The 21601-nt window shown below is 36.7% G+C and overlaps 1 protein-coding gene and 1 long non-coding RNA gene across 7 annotated transcripts in view; one reads left to right on the top strand and one right to left on the bottom strand.

Moving 5' to 3' along the window:
* Positions 1–21601, bottom strand: part of HEATR5A (HEAT repeat containing 5A) — a 111381-nt gene that overhangs the window by 12568 nt on the left and 77212 nt on the right. For all 6 annotated transcript variants that reach the window (XM_044231132.1, XM_044231133.1, XM_044231137.1 and 3 more), the window contains 10 exons: positions 20769–21008; positions 19083–19264; positions 17434–17502; positions 14925–15104; positions 11887–12109; positions 10106–10354; positions 8422–8549; positions 6760–6907; positions 4894–5166; positions 2705–2929 (listed from right to left, as the gene is read on the bottom strand). In XM_044231132.1, the coding sequence (XP_044087067.1) occupies positions 2705–2929; positions 4894–5166; positions 6760–6907; positions 8422–8549; positions 10106–10354; positions 11887–12109; positions 14925–15104; positions 17434–17502; positions 19083–19264; positions 20769–21008 (1917 nt within the window). The remainder of the gene's footprint in view (positions 1–2704; positions 2930–4893; positions 5167–6759; positions 6908–8421; positions 8550–10105; positions 10355–11886; positions 12110–14924; positions 15105–17433; positions 17503–19082; positions 19265–20768; positions 21009–21601) is intronic.
* The window catches only part of LOC122893851, a 61861-nt gene that overhangs the window by 9832 nt on the left and 30428 nt on the right, over positions 1–21601 (top strand). The gene's annotated exons all lie outside the window — the stretch shown is intronic.

Raw genomic sequence — 21601 nt, 5'->3', positions numbered from 1 at the left:
AACCTCATGAGTGAGAACCAACCACCTATGCTGCTCCAAATTCTTGACCCGTAAATGATCAGATAATAAATGTTTGTTGTTTTAAACCACTATGTTTTCAGGCGATTTGTTACACAGAAAATGGTTTACCTGTGATTATCAGCTCCTACTTTAATTTCTCTAGGTAGGTAATCTAAATCCTTACCGCCCTAACCTTATTCTCTGATAAACAACCAAAAACATATTTCTGGTGTGTGATGGAAGAAACAAGCTCTCTGTAACTCTCATCATAAAATCTTACACCTGTTAGTTCCCATCTCTAACCTCCTTTTCTTCCCTCCCACCGGCAAAGGTTCATCCTTCTAAATTGTACTATGAATTTTATTTCTTCCTGCTTAGAAGGAGACATTGATTCCCTCTCTAATATTTCCAACTCCAATCTCATATCTTTTATCCCCCATAACCACAAATGCACGCTAAAATCTCATCTTAAAAAAAATTCCTTGCCCCTGTACTTTCCTTCAGCTTTCTTTTCTTCTTGTGAAGAGGAGTCTATACTCAATCCTTACTTTCCTTACCTTCCATTTACACTGTATTTACACTGTTGACCATGCTCTCACCATTAAAATTCTTTTCTTTGGCTTCTGTGACTGTATTCTCTCCTGAATCTCCTTCCATCTTGATCCATAAACTCAACTGGGGTGATTTTATCTATCCCATAGCTTATGCTGATAACTCTCCAATACACATACTCTAAAATCATCTTTAGCTCAGATTACTTTCCTGAAGTCCAGACCGCTACATATTATGCTCCACTTGATTATCTGAAAGGCATTTCAAACTCAACTCATTACATTCCCCTGAAAATGTTCACTTTGGAATTTCTGTTAATGGTACTAGGAGTGCTCAATGAACCCTTTCAATCCTAAACCAAACTATCAATAAATTCTGTTAATACATGCTTAACATTTTAACATTTTATTCTTTATCCTTACACTACTATCTTACCTCTAAGAATCCTGTTTTTTTTTTCTATAGCTGCCACAGTGATTCTTCAGAATTGCAAATCCTATCCCTTTACTCCTCTTCTTAAAACCCTTCAGTGATTCCACATGCATATTAAAAGCAGTCCAAATTACAAACCATGCAAATCCTCCATAATCTGGCCCCATGTACCATCCCACTTCATCTTTTTAATAATTACTATTCATCACCCTCCTCCGCCTCTTCCTTTAACCCCACATTCTTTTATTATTCTACTTGCTGTCCCCAAATGTACCATACTATTTAGGTCTACAGGCACATGATCAAAATGTACCTAGAACCTGTTTCTATGATGTCCATGTGGAAAATGCTTCCTGATTCTCCAGGTCTCCATCAACTTTTCTGAGAAACCTCTTGTGGTAGATACAGAACTGTACCACTGACATCCCCTCATGGGAGGTGCTGGCCAGCCTTGGGAAATATGGTCAGCTTAGCGCCCTTAGGGTTGGCCTCAGCTAGAGTTGCTTTGATTGAGATCACATCCTTCCTAGGTTAGCCCACATCTGAGGATAAAGTACAGGCCTTTTCTATCCTATGTGAGGCATTCATATGGGCAATCTGCAGAACTCCCAATTGTTGGGGGCTTGTGCTCGAGTTTGACTTCCTCTTTTGCCCAGTATTACTTTCCCCTACTCCCTTCACAGGTGTTGTTCCTTAATAAACCTCTTACTCCCAAAACTTCATCTCAACAAGAGCTTCCAGAGAACCCTATTACACTCTGCCTGATTCACTCAGAGCAGATTAATCTCATTTTTTAAATCAGTCTCTCTCTCTCTCTCTTTTTTTTTTTTTTACTATATTTAGAAATGCAGTGATAATTAAGATATTACTGTTGCCTTCAAGGAGTACTTTGTGATATTAAGCATATAACAATTTATAGATACCAGACTCCACCAGATTCTCATCTCTGGGCATAAAGTAGGTGGTCAATAAATGCTGAATTCCACTGAAACCTTTACACCACATGAAAGAGAATATGGTGAACTGTGACATTTATAAACAGAACAAGGAAGGCAGGGACAATCTATAATATGTCTAAGGACTTTTTACAATCACCATGACATTATACTGAAAATGAAAACTATACAACAATAGTAAGAGCAAAAGAAATTTTAACGGCCACTGAACACAATACTGGCTATCATTTATTGATATATATCAGATAATAAATGAGATGCTTTCCATATATTATGTTACTGCTCTAACAATTCCTGCAACACAATACCCTTATTTTGTTAATGAGAAAACTAAGGTTCAGAGAAGTTGAGCAACTTAGCTAGTCAGTTAGCTAGTTAAGTAGTGGAATGAGGATATAAATCCAATCAATCTTTAGATTTATAATGCATAACTTATGTACTTTTTGATACCCTGTGTGCATTAAAAGGTTTTGTCAGCTAGTTATGGATCATACTATATTCATAAATTAATACTAACATCTGGAGATCTCTGTCAACTTAATATATAGGTTGCCAGTCATTTAACTGCATTAAAGAGTAAAGATACTAAAATGAGAATATAGATGTTTTTATCTACTTAATACATATTCTCTGAACACATATGTAGTAACTATGGCCCTCTCTAGGTAAGAATGCCAAATATGATCAATTAAATAGCTTATTCTCAAAGTCCCTCATGCTTTTTACAACAAAGTAAACAATTGCTTCTCAATAGCCTTAATTACCTGGATCCCAACAGTCAAGTATTGTTGTTAAAGCACTACGGAGGAGGTCAGTCCAAGCAGTGTGACTCTTTTCTGCTCTGGCCATGGGAGAAGACAATATTCCTTTCAGAGCCTGTAGGGAAGCTGCAACAGTTGAAGATAACTGGCCCCCAGGTAACTTCACAGCAGTTTCTCTGAGGACCCCAATTGTGAGGTACAATACAGTAGGGAGAATTGAGATGCTTCCTGTAAGACACATATTTAAAAACACTCTATGTCTCAGTCTAAACATATACTTTCTAAAAAGAAATCATCAACGAGGAAGACAATGTCAAAAATGTCTAGCTTTTAAGACATTTTTCATAAAGGATTATAACTATTAAGATAATTTAGGTAGTATTAAGATTTTTAAGACTGTATTAAATTTTGGTTATAACTGAAAATGTTATTTAAATTGTGTCACAGTATTTTTGTATCTTGCTTATTTGGTAGCTGACAAATAATGAATTTGTTTTTATCTTTTAGTGTGATATAGACAAAATTTACAATTTTAACCATTTTAAAGTGTACAATTCAGTGGCATTAGGTACATTCACAATGTTGTACAACTATCACTACTAACCACGTGAACATTTTTTTTAATTTTTAATTTTAATTTTTTTTAAAAGATTTTATTTATTTATTTGACAAAGAGATCACAAATAGGCAGAGAAGCAGGCAGAGAGAGAGAGGTAAGCAGGCTCCCCCCTGAGCAGAGAGCCTGATGCGGGGCTCCAACCCAAGACCCTGAGATCATGACCTGAGCCAAAGGCAGCTGCCCAACACACTGAGCCACCCAGGCTCCCCTTGAATGTATTTTATATCAAACTCTTTTTTCTAAGGAATCTGTAGCAATCTACTCAATAAAAATTATAAAAAATTTCATACCCACTGAAGAGTTGAAAAGTCATTGTTATGTTTAAACTGAGAGAGTAAAACTAAAATAATAAATTTAATGCTCCCAGAGGCTACTCAACAAAACTCTCACAGTGTATTTTTATCCTAAAGCTTCTACTAGTCACTTTTTCTGCCATTCTTGCTGCAAAGCAGTATGTGAGAATAAGGAATATAGGTTTCAATTCATATCAAAGCTGAAAATCATGTTAAAAGATAGCACATATGTTGGTCAAGACATGTTTAAGCAAAAATATGCTTATCCGTTAAGAAATCTATTAAGCACGGTGTGCCTATTATCTACTAAATTTCCTAAAGGATACAGTATTTCATTGGAAATAAGACATATTTGTTTTCATATAAGTTTGTTTTTTTGGTATGTAATAACAAATTACAGATAATGCCTCTATATGATGCATAAAACCTATTCACATATGGAAGCAACATTATACACATAGATATATATGCATACACACATGAAAAAACATAACTCTTTATGAGCTAGAGTTTTTAGGGAAGTATTTACATATAACATAGGTCTGGATATGAACTTCAAAGGAAGGCAAAATTTTATTTTTAAAGATTTTATTTATTTGACAGAGAGAGATCACAAGTAGGCAGGGAGAGAGGGGGAAGCAGGCTCCCCGCTGAGCAGGGAGCCCGATTTGGGGCTCCATCCCAGGACCCTGAAATCATGACCTGAGCTGAAGGCAGAGGCCTAACCCACTGAGCCACCCAGGTGCCCCAGAAGACAAAATTTTAAAAAGGAGAGAAGGAATGGGCCACTTCAGATCAAGAAGCACCATGGACAATAGGGAAAAGCAAGAAGGCTTCTAGGTTAAAAATTCACACAGAAGGAATTAGGAGGAGGCAGTGACTCAGCAGAGCCCTATGGAGCCTTAAAAGCTCTAAGTATGGACTCGATTCCAAACTGATGACAAACTTCTGTCATCACCAAGAAAGGGGAAGTCCATTAGGTATTTTATACCAAAAAATGCCCAAGAGCTAAATCACTGCCACTGATACGTTAACAATATTGTCAACCAATAAAGAGCATTATCTGTTGATAATACATAGTATCTACTTACCTTTACCCTTTCAAAAAACAAATTATTAGAATGCAATGTTAATCTTAAAGGATTAAAAACATTACCCACCAAACCTCTGAGGCAGCATTAGTTTAATGAGAAAAGGATTGGCAACCATTATCTCCTTTATTTTTTAAAACCATTCCTCTCTCTCCTGGTCAAGTAAAGCAGTGAAATACCACAGCGTACCTTCAGGAGAGCACACCGCAGGAAGTTCGGACAGGATAACTAATGCAGCTGACACCAATCTACTTCCATCTTCCGAGAGCACCTGTGGCTTTGCAGCTCTTACTCCTGGGCTACCTGTCAATTTTGGATTTAGTTCTGGAAGCTGTCTAACTAGAATGCATACACACAATTCCAGTGTTGCAAAAACCAAAGACTTCCCAGGCACAAGTCCTCCTGTGTCCTTTCCCTCTCCAAACTCTGGCAGGGTTTCCTTTTCCGCAGCCCCATCATCAACTAAAAGACAGAAAAAACAGTGTTGAATAAGCATTTCGTGTTTGCTTTGCTTTAGGTAGATGGCAATTTAGTCCATTTCTGTTGTAGGTAAAACCTTTAAATGGCAGAAGTCTTGGGTGTTAAAGACTGAAAGATAAAGTTATGGAGGTAAAAGGAGTTGTCTTTATTATGACTACCTATTGCAGTAGATCAAAAGAAATCCTTGGTAACCCTCTCAGTTTTAAAATATTGTCTGGTTAATGCCTTGTTAAGAATGTGAACCTGAGAGGCACCTAGGTGGCTCAGTCGATTGGGTGTCTGTCAGGCTTTCACTCAGGTCATGATCGAGCCCCATGTCGGGCTCCTTGTTCAAGGGGGAACCTGCTTCTGCCACTCCCTCTGTGCTTTCTCTCTCTCAAAAATAAATAAAATCTTAAAAAAAGAAAAATGTGAATCTGATAGGTCCAGCTCCAATGCCTACCTTGTACTCTTAAGTATTGATAACAGCAGGCAGAAAGATAAGAACCAAGGTCCCTGATGTTTTGTTTTTGTTTTTTTTTTTTAAAGATTTTATTTATTAATTTGATAGAGATCACAAGTAGGCAGAGAGAGAGGGAGGGGGAAGCAGGGTCCCCGCCGAGCAGAGAGCCCGATGCAGGGCTCCATCCCAGGACCCTGGGATCATGACCTGAGCCGAAGGCAGAGGCTTTAACCCACTGAACCACCCAGGGGTCCCAAGTCCCTGATATTTTTTAAGAAACTGCCATGCCTGTTCAGGACTTCCTGTCTCTGGGGCATCTTTTAGATGACAGAACAAGTCCTTGTGTTTTAAATCCACTTATCAGACTGAGTTTTCTGTTCTATGTAGTCAAATGTAATATTAAATGATAAACTCATCAATACCAAATCAGACTTATAAGTAAGCAATTTAATCACTCTGCAAAACTTAAGTCATTAAAAATTGTCAGTAGTGGGACGCCTGGGTGGCTCAGGAGTAAAATGCCTTCTGCTCAGGTCATGATCCTAGGGAGCCCACATCAGGCTTCCTGCTCAGTGGAGAGCCTGCTTCTCCCTCTCCCACTTGCCCGGCTTGTGTTCCCCCTCTCGCTGTGTCTCTCTCTGTCAAATAAATAAAAAAAAATCTTAAAAAAAAAAGAGAAAGAAAAAAATTGTCAGTAGTTATGGGGTACTTGGCTGGCTTCATCAGTGGAGCATAAAACTCCAGATTTCTGGGTTGCAAATTCAAGCCCCAACACTGGGTGTGGAGATTACTTAAAGAAAACTTAAAGAAATTGTCAGTTGTTCTTCCATGTACACTGATAAACACTCATAGCTAAAGTAAGTATTCAACCAGTATAAGGGATTTTTTTTCTCCCCTTCCAGGATTTTGTTAAAATTCTCATTTTCCCAAGGAAAACCTAAGCTACTAACAAAATCCAAGCTAACATGTAGAGGTGGATTAAAGGACTTAAATCCATACCTAGAGAGGTTTCATTTGTACTATACACAACTTTATCAGAACAACATAGACATGTAAGAATACTTTAAAAAAGTAATGCTAATTAATTGGATTATAATAATATGATGAATTTTGTATTATAGGTTAACATTCACCTTCTGCACTTCGTCTTTTCTCCTTGACATGTTCCTGAGCTGCACAGATAATCTGTCTTACCACTTCAAGTGAAGCCAACTGAATAGAAGGTGATTCTCGGGTCAAAATTACTCGATGTAGTACATTCAACAACTCGATGCCCAAGTCCTATCATAGAAAACATTTAGGAGAAACTGTATTGGAAATGACATACTTTCTTTTTTAAAAATACCAATATTAAATGCCATGGGAACATTCAGAAAGAGAATATTAACAAATTGATCACAAAAATTAAAGGTGTAGGTACAATAATGTTAGGAACACTTGTTCTATTTTAAATTGACTCCAGATTGGTTTCTGTCCCATCTTGCAGGAAATGGTATTATGACAAAAGACTGGTTTCACACAGGTCCTAAAATGAGAAAATGGAAAGGGAAACTTCCAAAGCAAGGTGAGAAATCTGGCTAGAAGAATACAAGCACTGTCGTGTAGACTTCCAGATCTGTATTGAGGTTTTCTAGTAATAACAAAGAATGCTAGAGAAGGAAAACATTAAAAAGTGGTAAGTTAATAAGCATAAAATGGATATCCCTCTAAAGGATAAAATACACTGGGGTGCCTCAGTGCCTCAGTTAAGCATCTGCCTTAGGCTCAGGTTATGATCTCAGAGCCTGGGATCGAGCCCCATGTCAGGATCTTTGCTCAGTGGGGAGTCTGCTTGTCTCTCTCCCTCTGACCCTCAGCCCACTTGTGTGTGCTCACTCACTTTCTCTCTCTCCCAAATAAATAAATTTAAAAATCTTAAAAAAAATAAAAGAATAAAATGCACTGGGCAAACAGTCTCTCATTTTCTGCTTTTCTAGTGCTTAATCTGGTAGGTTCCTTTCATCTTTGAAAATACCAGAGAAAATCCATCATTATTGTGCTTGTTTTAATATGCCAAATAAACAAGAACAAAATGTTCAGAATTTATTCTAGTATAATCCAAGTCAGGGAAGATGCTCTTTAGTAATTTAAACCTAATAAACAAAAGTGTTAACAGGTTAAATTACAGTCTACCTAGAGAGAAAATTAGTTCCTAGGAAAGAAGTTAAAGGAAATGCCATACTTTCACAGTGATCCTATTATCACAGTCACAACTGGGTCAGATATTAGTGTCTGACTCCACCTATAGGCTAAACAGTAATCTCTTTAAAAACCAAGAAGGAGAACTCAACCAACAGGAATACTCTGTAATAGACATAAATACATGAACCAAGCAGATTCTCTCTTGGGGAAAGGGAATAGAAGATACAGATATATACAAAGAACAGGGTGCACTGAAGCAGAAAAATACAAAGAAGGAATTCTACATTTAACTAGTAGCTACTCTTCGGCCACGTCAATACAGTGCCTTCCCCCTCATTGCTGAGAGTTTGACTGGAGAGCTGCTACACTGAGTAGTAGTTAGCAGCAGAAATCAGTGTGGCAGAAGCAGACACACAGAGTGGCAGTCAGAGGCATGACTGCTCCTGGGTCTGCATGGTTGCTGACAGCATTCCAGTTCTGACAGATCAAGTCATGCAGCAGTTTAGTTTTCTTTTTCTTCTCTGTTCATTTTTTGTTTGCTGTAGTAACCTGAAGGTGTTGTTATTTCTGTTCCTTGAAAACCACAGAAGCCTAACAAAAAAATAAGAAATCACCTGATCACTGCCAATTTTAGATCTGGGCCAAGGAACATCTAGAAGGGCCTGTAATGCATGTAAACAAGCAGTAATGCTTTCCATGGTTGCATCTGAGCGTAAGGAACATAGAAATTCCACGCTGATTCCTGTAGAAAACAGAAAAAAAGGAGGCTTCTTTGAGATTCTTAGTTTATGAAGTAAGGAATTCATTATATACTTAGATAAGATATACAAATAAGCTTAGCAAAAAGGTAAAGTAAACCACATTGTATTTAAGACTAAACTATTAAGTAATAAAGCAAGTCTTTTAGTTGTTTTTATCCACATGTACATAGAGAATAATCTCAAACAGGTTTGAGCACTACGCATAGGTGCTATGAAATAGTTTAAAAATGCAAAAAATCAGAATAAAATTGTACTAGAGAACTTAATGTGGAGAGTTTTTTATTTAAAAAAAAAATTTTTTTTTTAAAGGAGGACCCATGCAGGGCTTTAACTCATGACCCTGAGATTAAGAATCGCTCTACCAACTGAGCCAGCCAGGTGCCCCAACACGTAGAGTTCTATAACTTTATTCTTACTAAAATTTATTGAGTGATTATCATGGATCAAGCACTGTATCTTTACATATACCATTTCATTTCATTCTCACAATACCTGAGGAAGTAGGTATTTTTTTAAAAATATTTTTATTTTTAAGTAATCTTAACATCCAATATGGGGCTCGAACTTAACAACCCTGAGATCCAGAGTCGCATGCTCCATGGTATTATTAACCCTCTTTCTGAGAGGAAAATAAGCACATACAGCTTAAGTTATTTAATTTGCTCAAGCTCAGTTACAATGGTGTACTGGAAGAATTTGAACTGAGGTAGTCAAACTGCACAGCTTATGCTCATAGTAACTGTCATCCTTCATTCTGCAAGTTTGTTTTTAAAAAACTCTTATCTCAAGGCAAATGGAAACAAAGTTTAATATACCCAAGGATATAGAAAATGTGGTCATGTCTGGCCTGAGAAGGAGTAATAACAGACATTCTGTGAACCATAAACCTTACTTAATTTAATCATTTATCTTTGTAATGCTTATATTTCATTTAATCAATAATTTCTTCATAGATAATGATCGAATGGGTTGTTTTCCAAGAACTAGGAAAAATATGAAAAACATTTCTCTCATTTATTCTAGAAACTCATTCTATTTTAGAAAGATTTTTCACTTTAAAAATGAAGTTCCAGGAAAGCCAAGGAATGGGTTAAACTTTGTAATCTAAAAATCTCATCTCCTTGACCTTAAATATTTTCTTGCAATTTTGTACCTTTGAGTATACTTTTCTGAACTTTGCAATCTTTGAAACGCAGGTAAGAGATTGGGGGGGCATGCAGGTGAACCCCATCTTCAGTATATTGGTATTTTTTAATATATAGAGAAAGAAATCTAAAAAATTTATAGGTATTACATGAATTTTCAAAAAACTGTGTGGAAAAAACTAGGATTGTCTTATAATTTCTATAATTCATTGAACATGATGTTGAAGCCAGCTTGTAATGGGATTTCAGAAATCTGCATTTTTGTAAAATGTATATAAATTTACTCAGTTATGTCAAGTTTATCACGAACACCTAACAAAGAAAAAAGGGCAGTAAGGCACGACTCAAGAAAAACTCTGTAGGGTTAGGAGCTTGTTAGCTCTTTTACTGACCTAAAATAAGATGGAATCTATCAGTGCAGACATCCTCAGGGGACTTTACCGTTGCCCCAGATGATGAACCTTGACACATGGAAGTTGGTGTTACAGGTCTTGAGAGATGAGATGCTCCTTCATCCGGGTCAGCAACAACAAAGCCTGTGCTAGTAAGCCACAATGCTGTAGCATGCAAGATAAGCGCCCAGGAGTTGTAATAATGCAATTTTGCATTTTCACTAGTCTCTGATGTGTAGAAAGCACCACCTACAAGAAAGCAGAAGCAGTTTCAGGAGGAATAAAAGAGATTAGCTCAATTACATTTTCTCTGTTCTGTGTTACAAGGTAACAGACCATTCCCATCATCCCAGAAGTTCCTTTAAGGAATTTATGTGATATGTGTTTGAAACAAATACTGATACCCACTGAGCCACCCAGGTACCCCCATACCATTAATTCTTATCCCTCCTTTGTAATCACTTTTCCTCAAGTTAGTATGACTCACTCCTACAACAGATGTTTGTATTCATAAATAATGTGTTATTTTGTGTTTAAAGGCACCATATTGTATATAACCTTTTTGAATTTGTTTTTTCGCCTAACTTTATGTTTCTAGAGTAACTTACGCTGATCTGTATTTGTTATTCACTAGTAGCTGACATACCATGCCAATAAATCAATTTATTTCCGTTTTGATGCTACTGAAAGGTATTTTAGACACTATCTCTCTCTGTATAATTCCAGTTAAAATTCTAATAGAAGCGGACAAGCTGACCTGAAATTCATATCAAAGAGAAAAAAAAAAGCATTTTGGAATAACATGAATAAAAATGGCTATCCAAATATCCAATCCATAAAATGCAGATTGATAACTGACAACAAAATTAGATGCCTATCCCATTCCACACACACAAAATCTAGCTAAACTAAGCCCAAACTGTAAAGTATAAAACTGTAATAATTCTAGGTTTTTAAGATCTTAAAAAAACAGTAACAACAACAAAAACCTTATCAGGTATTCCACAAAACCATAAACCATAAATGAATGAGTACACTAATTTTAGAAAGATAAAAGTTATAAGCTATAGACTTGGGAGACACACAATCACAAAAGAATAATACTGTGGCACCTGGGTGGCTCAGTGGGTTAAGCCTCTGCCTTCAGCTCAGGTCATGATCTCAGGGTCCTGGGATCAAGCTCCGCATTGGGCTCTCTGCTCAGTGGGGAGCCTGCTTCCCCGCCCTCTCTCTGCCTGCCTCTCTGCCTACTTGTGATCTCTCTCTTAAATAAATAAAATCTTTTAAACAAAAAACAAAAAAGAATAGTAAAATTAGATAAGGGATTAACAAATCAGTAAAATCATGACAAATACCAAGTAGAAAATGTACAAGGATTATGAGTAGGTGACTGATGGAAGAAGAAACTTCGCCCAGAAACCCAGGAAAAAAGGTTCTCAATCAACAAAATAACAAAATAAAACAACGAGAAACTATTTCATATCCACCTAATGGATAGAAATTATTAAGTACAACAACATATAATGGTTGAATCTAGTGAAACAGAAACATGCTGTTGGTGCGCATCTAAATTGTTACAACTGCTTGGAGAACAATTTGGCAGCACCCTGTGAGGTAAAACGTGCATGTCTTATTACCTAGCAGGTAAATGTCAGTGTATTTACCCTAAAGCAATTCTTACATGCTTGTTCTAGAAATGGAAATTACTTGCAAAAGGATAAATTTTAAAAAGTTACTGACTGTCACTCTAGGAATTATGTACATATTTTACAACTTCTTACCTTCAACAGGAAGTTGGGAAGCAAATTCTGAAGGCAACGTTAAGAGAGCAAAATCCTGAAGTGCAGCGAGCCAGAGCCTACTCAGTGTGCCCAGGTCTGCGTGGACTAAGTCAAGCAGTCCATCTGACGAGTATGACTCATTTCTGACACAGTCTTCTGAATAAGTGGTAGTCTTCAAAGCTTGTCTGTGGCTTTTATGTCTTTCTACAGCAATTATGTAGACCTGTTACAGGGTTAATTTGTAAATAGGAAGATCTTATACCCATTAATAAGGTACTATATTTTTATCTTGCCGAGGAGATAGACTTTACCTTTGAGCATAATGGACTCCAAATGCATTCTGATACCAGGAAGGTTACATACCCATACATACATACACAGACAAACTGGGGCAGACAAACATAATGCATAATGAGATGCATTATGGAGAGTAAATACTTGACAAATATGCTGCCATTCTGCACTTTTATATCCCTTGACAGCAGTAACTACATGATCACAACTTTCTTCTCACTAAGCTTAGCTATAGCCCTATAATCTACCTCAACATATGGCTTCAGGTGCCCACTTCTGAACTGCAGTAAGCTGAAATATGGAAAATATTTTCTTTCCAAGTTACTACCAAATCACTACAAAAAGTTTACATAAACAGACTGAACATGGACTGTTTATAGGACTATAGCATGTGAAAGTATTTCAACACAGGATATAGCATGTACTACCCCTCTATCTACAACTCTAAAATCCAAAAAACACTGAAAAGTAATTATAATCTGTTGGCAAACTTGACTGAATTTATATGAGGCCTTTTATAGTCTCTATTCAACATAGTGTGAATATTCAAACATTTTACTACAGATATATTAATTACAAATTCTACATTATTGCTGCAATTTCCTGGAGGCATACCTGGAATATGCACTGTATTACCTTTTTTTTTTTTTTTTTTAAGAGATTGTATTCATTCATTTGACAGAGAGAGAGAGACAGCGAGAGAGGAACCACAACTAGGGGGAGTGGGAGAGGGAAAAGCAGGCTTCCCACTAAGTAAGGAGCCAGATGCAGAGCTCAATCCCAGGACTCTGAGATTACTACCTGAGTCAAAGGCAGATGCCTAATGACTGAGCCACCCAGGCACCCCGAATATGTACTGTATTACTTTTCAAAAATTCCCCAAATTCTGAATTCCAAACAAATCTGGCTCCAAGGATTTTTAGATAGCAGGTTATGGATCTCAATTACACACAACCTGTTGGTCAGTCTTTTTTTTTTTTTTTTTTAAGATTTTATTTATTTATTTGACAGACAGAGGTCCCAAGTAGGCAGGGAGGTAGGCAGAGAGAGGAGGAAGCAGGCTCCCTGCTGAGCAAGGAGCCTGATGTGGGGCTCAATCCCAGGACCCTGGGATCATGACCTGAGCCAAAGGCAGAGGCTTTAACCCACTAAGCGACCCAGGCGCCCCCTGTTGGTCAGTCTTAAGGAAGAACCCAGAGATTCAAATGAAAACACTATATAAGTAGAGAATTATTTACAAAATTGGTTACAGAGTTTAGAGAATTTGCTTGCTCTACTAAAAGCAAATGTTTAAAAGCATACAAAGCTGACTATTGAAGATCATTAGTTACAGCTATTAAATCTAGGCAGAACTATTTCTTTCTTTCTTTCTTTTTTTTTTTTAAAGATTCTATTTATTTGAGAGAGAGAGAATGAGAATGAGAGAGAGAAAGAGACAGCATGTGCGTATGGGTGCATGAGAAGGGGGAGGGTCAGTGGGAGAAGCAGACTCACCGCCAAGCAGGGAGTCCGATTCAGGACTCATCCTGGGACTCCATGTTCATGACTCGAGCAAAAGGCAGTCGCTTAACCAACTGAGCCACCGAGGTGCCCCCAGAACTACTTCCTAACCAAGGCTGGTCAAACCCAAGTAATGGCAAAAACAGACTCTACTCTAATCTTCAGGTTTTAATTTGCTTTAATGGAGGAAATGCTTTCTTACATATTGGTTAATTTTCTCAGCTGTAATTTGAGACTATATATCTTTATTAAAGTGATACATGAACTGAGGGTGGCCAAGTGTGGGAACTGTCAAAGCCCCAAAGTGGGTATATATGAATACATTTTATTATTCTACTTTCATATGTTTACATTCTCAAAGTAAACTTTTCCTGATTAGAAAAGTAGATAAAGTTAATCATTTCCCTATAATATTTCATTAATTTTGGAAAAGAACTATAATTTAATATTCAAAAGCCATTCTATGAAAGAACGCTGGAAAAAACACTCAAGTATGTATACAGAATTGATAGAACATACAAGCAAACCCACATTTCCAAAATTCAGGTTTCAATAAAAGTTGATTTCTGGTTAGTCTCTCTGGCTCATGGCTTCCCCTGCTTAAAGTAGCAGATAACAGACAGAAAAGAATATTATAGAATGCTTGGCTAAAAAAAAATAAGTAAATAAATAAAAATCAGGGGGCTCTTGGGTGGCTCAGTGGGTTAAGCGGCTGCCTTAGGCTCAGGTCATGATCCTAGGGTCCTGGGATTGAGCCCCACATTGGGCTCCCTGCTCAGTGGAGAACCTGTTTCTCCCTCTCCCTCTGCCTGCTACTCAGCCTACTTGTGCTTTCTCTCTATATCAAATAAATAAATAAATAAAATCTTTAAAAAAAAATCAGCGAGCATAAAAAGAAATCTCACATTGAAAATCTTTTTGTTAACCTTAAAAACAGACTTAGTTGTGTTTTAAGTAGTTAATTTCAGCTTATAACCTATAGTATTTATTAACAACTTCTAAAATTTCAGTTGGGGCACCTGGGTGGCTCAGTGGGTTAAAGCCTCTGCCTTCGGCTCGGGTCATGATCCCAGGATACTGGGATCGAGCCCTGAATCAGGCTCTGCTCGGCGGAGGAGCCTGCTTCCTCCTCTTCTCTCTGCCTGCCTCTCTGCCTATGTGTGATCTCTGTCTGTCAAATAAATAAATAAAATCTTAAAAATAAAATAAAATAAAATTCCAGTTATAAATGGAGAAGCACTAACCTCTGCCCAGGCTTTCAGCACGGCTAAGATCTCCATAGTAGAAGCACTTTCATTATATAAGTGACTCAGAGCCTCTTTTCCAGCCTGTATTTTTGTTAATGATGAAACAAGCAACTGATGGACTCTCCGGAGATCATTAAGGTCACTGACAACTCCACTTGCTATCCAAGCACTGCAAACCTGGTTTTTAAGAAGATCAAAAGTTACACTAAAAATTATAGATACCTCCCCTTTGTGAGCTCAGCAGAGCTAACCATATCTCAGGAATATAGACACCGAAATCATCTTCTTCTCAGGAAACCCAATAGATGCTGCTGATAATGCCAGTCAAAAGCCAGCATTTCAAAAGGTAATGAAGACTACGGTTGAACAAGGAAACCAGTGCTACTAAGTATAAAAATCAAAGAGTTTCAGATTTTATTAATATGGAGAAATGAAGCCATGAAAGGTACCACTTTCATAAATGTTTGGATTAATATTGAATTAAATCTTCAATCTTATTTCATATTACTATTTTAAAAGCAGAGACTGTATGGTTAATTAGTTTGACTGTTGAAAGATAAAGAACTTAACATTTAAAACTCCAATGAAGATTTTACTTTGAAAATAAGATACTGAAAGTATTTTAAAACAAAGCATCATTAATAATTCTCCAAAGCAAACAGTTTGCTAAATTATTGGAGGCTGTTTGGTTTTCTTGGATTTCGTAGTATTTCTTTCTCTAGAGAAAATTAATTTCTCCTCTTCCTCTATTTATTCAGTTCCTGTCTCATTTCACAAGATTTTAATGTCTTAAAGCAAGAACACAAATAATGAAGTGATAATAAATCAGAGATTCAGCACATTTATTTATTTATTTGAGGGAGAGAGCAAGAGAGAGTGCATGGGGGCGGGGAAAGGGAGACAGAGTCTTTTTTTTTTTTTTTAAAGATTTTATTTATTTGTCAGAGAGCGAGCGAGCGAGAGCAAACACAGGCAGACTGAGTGGCAGGCAGAGTCAGAGGGAGAAGCAGGCTCCCCACGGAGCAAGGAGCCCGATATGGGACTCGATCCCAGGACGCTGGGATCATGACCTGAGCCGAGGGCAGCTGCTTAACCAACTGAGCCACCCAGGCGTCCCGGGAGACAGAGTCTTAAGCAGACTCCACGCTGAGTGCAGCTGCTGAAGTGTGGCTCAGTCTCATGACCCTGAAATCATGACTGGAGCCAAAACCAACAACTGGATGCTTAACAAACTGTTCCACAGTTTGTACAACATTTAATACAGTTCTTTGAATAATCAAGGTACCAAACATATCCTAGATACAAGTGAATAAAATAAAGTTGAAAGAACAGACTAAATTTAGTTTTTATTCCATTACAAATTGAATTATAAATAATTCACTTTAAGCTAGTTCTGCTTTTAATTTTTGCAGGTCATTTAGGGTTGGCTATTGAGTGCCTGACAATCAATCCTTAAAAAGTAACTTTAAACTTATCTATTATAGTGGTTCTTATGGGCATCTGGGTGGCTCAGTGGGTTAAGCTTCTGACTTGGGTTCAGGTCACGATCTCAGTGTCCTGAGATTGACCCCATGTAGGGTTCACCACTAAGTGGGGAGTCTGCTTCTCCCTCTCCCTCTGCCCTCCCTTCCCCCTGCTCATGATCACTTGTGTTCTTTCTCTCAAATAAATACAATCTTTAAAAATGAAACAATTATATATTATAATGGCTTAGATACATGAAAAAATGCTCAGTCTTACTTGAAACATAAATCTAAAACTTAACTATTCAAAGATACCCTTTTCATCCCATCATATAGACGAACACCTAAAAGTTTGACAACTTAAAGTGTTGTTAAGACTGTGGGACACCAGATATTTGCATACAATGCTGGGAGGAGTTTAAGTTGATAAACCCCAACAATATATTCTTTATATATTGCTCAATATATATAAATTCAATCTTGAATTTATTGAATTCAATATAAATTCAATCTTGCAGAATTTACCTCACAGATACATTTGTACCCAGTAAAGTGACCTGTATGTAAAGTCATTTACTGCAGCAATATTTATAATAGCAAAAGATAAAAAAAACCCATACATCCATCACTGGTTAAATATATTATGACATATCCAACAATAGATTACCATGTAGCTACATGAAAGGAAGGGAAAATTCTCTAAATTTAAAAAATAAAGGAAAAGGAGCAGCTGAGATTAATGGTTAGACAACTATAATGTAGAACTCCTGGTATCAAATATTAACTGAAGAATTGCCTCCTAACAGAGGATTTTACTTTTTAAACATTGTTTAATTAATAAACATTTTATTTATTAGAGAGAGAGAGAAAGATTGAGCAAACAAGTGGGAGAAGGGGCAGAGGGAGATGCAGACTCCCTATGGAGCAGGGAGCCTGAGGATGAACTCGATCTCAGGACCCTGGGATCATGACCTGAGCTGAAGGCAGATACTTAAACAACTGAGCCACCCAGGCATCCAATCTTTGTCTTTTTAACCATTTACCTGACATGCTTTGGCAGTGACATCAGGTGGCGTCTCTGAAGTGAAGGCTGGCCTAAGTGCCGCTCCTACCTGGCAATAAATGATATGAAATATCAAGCATCAATAAGTAAGTTAGCACAAACTCTTTCTCTTTCGAGTATTATTTTAAAATTATTTGTTTATAATAGGTATTCCAGATACCTGTGTTTCTGCCTGTTCAATGTATCTTCTTTTAGATAGGAGCACCTCATTTTTCCTTTGGAGAACCTTCTCTTTCACCCACTTTTTAACCACGTTGTTGTTACGGAGCTGAGAGCACTGCCTCACTCCAGGGACCCAAGGTCTCCTAAAGATGTCTGCTGGGAGTACTGGCACAGAAGCACCATCTCTTTTTAAGACTGGGTGCTAAGAGCCATCTTGATAATAGTTAGAGAGAGCAAACTCAAGAATAAAGCCAAGGTAGAAGAAAGCAGAACCAACTGAAATTCTTTTTTTTTAAGTTGTTTTTTTTTTTTTTAAATTTATTTGACAGACAGAGATCCCAAGTAGGGAGAGAGAGGCAGGCAGAGAGAGAGAGAAGCAGGCTCCCTGCAGAGCAGAGAGCCCGGTGCAGGGGCTCGAACCCAGGACCCTGGGATCATGACCTGAGCTGAAGACAGAGGCTTAACCCACTGACCCACCCATGTGCCCCACAACTGAGATTCTTGAAAACAACTCTCCTTTTCAGCTTAAGTGAGCTGTAATCATTTCTATCATTTGCAATTTTTTTAAAGCAAGTTCTATACCCAATGTAGGGCTTGAACTCAACCCTGAGATCAAGAGGCTCATGCTTTACCCGCTGACTCAGGCAGGCACCCCTCATTTGCAATTTTACGAGGGCTAAAAATATAAGAGAGCTGCCCTTAAGCTGAATTGTAATATTTCATTCTAATATGGTAGTTCTACGTAACTCCTATTCCTTCCTTTTGTTTCCTCCCAGAGCATACATAAGCTTTTCCCGCTAGGAAAATCTGATGGAGAAAGCTAACTAACCGGTGAACTCCTCCTGTCTCCCGAACTGCTAACTGACAGAAGCTGCCTCTGTATCATAAGGAGAAGTAGGAAAGGATGAATGATGCTGGAAGATTACATGTGATGATTCTGTTATCATCCCTGTTCTTCCTACATTGCTCAATGCGCCAGTGAAACATCAGTTAAAAAGATTACAGAATCAGTAATAGGAGCCTGAATTCTTTTCTAAGCTGAGGAAAAAAAAAGGTTACATTTATTCTAGGAGTGATGATTTTAAGAAAAAACATGCACACAGCCTAAATGGAATATTAACTAATGATTTTGTGCTATCTTAATATTCAGATATTTTGTAAAGATTTTAATTAGCAGTGTTCTTTATCCCCCAAATTACCAAGAAGTTTTTAATTATTAACCTGTAACCTTACAAAAGACCTGTTTTATGTACCACTTTGTTTTCACTTAAGATTTCTTCTTCAAACATGATTTTCTATAAAATGATTATATGGGTGATATATTAGCAGAGACATATACTCATTTACATTTTAAAAAGTGACATGCCAGTTAGTTCCACAGACTTTTACCCCAGGTGTTCCTTTTTGTTTTGTTTTGTTTTAACTCTAGTTGTTTAAAAATAAAATTCTCTAACAGAAAGTGCTTACATTGGCTTGATACTGTTCCAGAATCACATGACCTGGAAACTCTGGTTCTGGAATAGATGCAAATCGCCGAATAACAACTAACAGTGTTTCAAGGCCAGAAAGACGGAGCTGGTCACTGTGATCCGTGGCAGCCATAAAGGCCATGCGAATTAAGTCGGCAAGATGTAGCACCAAAAAGTCATCTACAAGATTAAACAAATCTAATCAAGAAAAAGCATACATTGAAACTAAGATTTACATTAAGTGATCATTTCTTTTCCTTATAATTTCAGACTTTTCTAGACTTTCTTAAATACCTCTGATTTGATTGACTATTTTGCTGTACTGTTTGTTAAATACAGACTTCAAAGCTGGATTTGCTGCACTATTGCAAATGATCACACACAGAAACTCCCAAGGCAAACAATTACGTAGCTTTAAAAAACCAGAGACAAAATTAGCATCCTTTAAAAGAGTGCTAACAGTACCTTCAATAAAAACTTTTTTCAGACTTTCTGATAAAAGCATGTTAGAAGGTATTTAGGAAACTGGGTTTTGATGAATTAGTCAGTAATTAAACAGCATAACAGTAATTATGTCAAGTTGAAGCTGAAAAGACTTAAATGTTCCTTTTGCAAAACATAGTTTTATGTGGTTCTTTATATGGACTAGATTATATTATTTCTGTATGTCTTAGCACACATACAAATGATAGGAATATAAAAAATATTTGTAGCTATAAAATTATAAATGAGAATTCCTTTCATTCCTACAATTCATTCTTTGGTATAATTCTACTGGGGAGAGACATAGGACAATCACTTAACAATATCCCAACAATAAAATGTTCAGGGGTACAACTAACCTTTACTTAAAATAAACCTGGGACTAGTTTTAATAAGAATGTTATAGATCACAATGAAGAAACCACTCATATTACTGCCACTTACAATTTTAATTGGGAAGAAAGGAATCAGTAAGCATATATGATATACTAATTTTTTACCTATCAGTATCTAGAATGGTGCTTATCACAAATAACGAGACTCAATAAACACCTGCTTGAAAAATCATTAAAACAGAGATGCCTAATTCATACTCCCTAATTCATATTCCTAATTCATACATACTGCAATAGCAACATTTTGCTATATAATTTTTTTATTTGGTAAAAAATATATCTATAGCATTTAGATACACGCACTGTGTCTTTGAACATAATGTGCTTAAGTAAATTTTGAAAATTAGACATCAAGCCACAGTATGTACACATACCCCCTTTAGATACAAACAATAAAACTCAAGAATAAAAGGTCAAAATGGCCTTGCAAGCAGGTTTTCTTTACACTGGATAGGCTCTAATGTTTTTCTGGGTAATATTCACAAAACTAAAATAATCTATAAGCAAAATTACTGTGAATTGTGATTATGTACTACTCAAGAACACGATTATTTTCTATAAATTTAGGTCATGCACAAGTCAATTAAACAAATGTGAATGACAATTTAAGAAGCTAAATCACTGAAATGTGTATAAACATTAAAACTATGGTAGCTTTATAGCTTATACAAATATTATAGTCAAATTTCATAACTGATTTGGAAGAATACAAACTACTTTCTAGTTTTACTTCTTAAATTAATATTAAAAACATAAGCAGCATTTCTATGGATATCCTTTGGTCTTTTCATTTTTATGCTACTTACTTCTTGAATCCCTTTTTCTCATTTCTTGTGCTAAAGCAATGTCAAAATGTGCACTGTGTGCATTCTCACACTGGTTAATTATCCTACAGACACATTCGGCAGCAAAGACTCTAGTAGCCCAACGGGGATTGGTAAATGGATATGATTTGTCATCATTTCTGGTGGTCAGAACTGAGGCATCATCCCCTTTATCTCCTTCTTCTTCTTGCATTGTATCCACACAAGTTACAGTTGTAAAATCTTTTACCAAGGGAGAATACATGTAATTAAAATCAAATGTAAGATACATTTATAAAGGAACACAAATGACTTCAAATTCACACTAGAACTGTTGATCAATCATACATCTTTAACAATGTAAAATAATCACGTAAAATGTAAAATGATCACATCTAATACCTACAGACAACAGCGGTATTTAAAGAAATGCTCTAAAAAATGTTCCAGGTCAAAATGACAAAGTTGTTCAATTATAGTTGCAGTGAAAAACCAAACACGATACTACAGACAGGATACTAAATACTAGGACAATTATCAGTCTGTTGTATGTAGAGAGTTATGCTTAAAGAAGCTCAACATTCTCTGCTATGGAGCATGGTGGACTGCACCAGGGAGGCTGTTTTAACACTAGGATCTTGAACAGATTTAAGGTTCCTGAACCCATTTGAAAATGTCTGAAAATATTTTTCTTAGGATAGACCCATTGCTGTCATTTACAGATTCATATTATTATAATGGCCAGAGCCTATGAGGAATGAATCATTATTATTCTTTTCTTAAAGAGAGTGAGAGAGAGAGTATGTGCGTGTACACATGAGAGCATGCAGGAGGGA

This window comes from Neovison vison, chromosome 13 (assembly GCF_020171115.1).
Source record: "Neovison vison isolate M4711 chromosome 13, ASM_NN_V1, whole genome shotgun sequence".
NCBI lineage: Eukaryota > Metazoa > Chordata > Mammalia > Carnivora > Mustelidae > Neogale > Neogale vison.
This window is presented reverse-complemented; position numbering and strand designations above follow the sequence as displayed.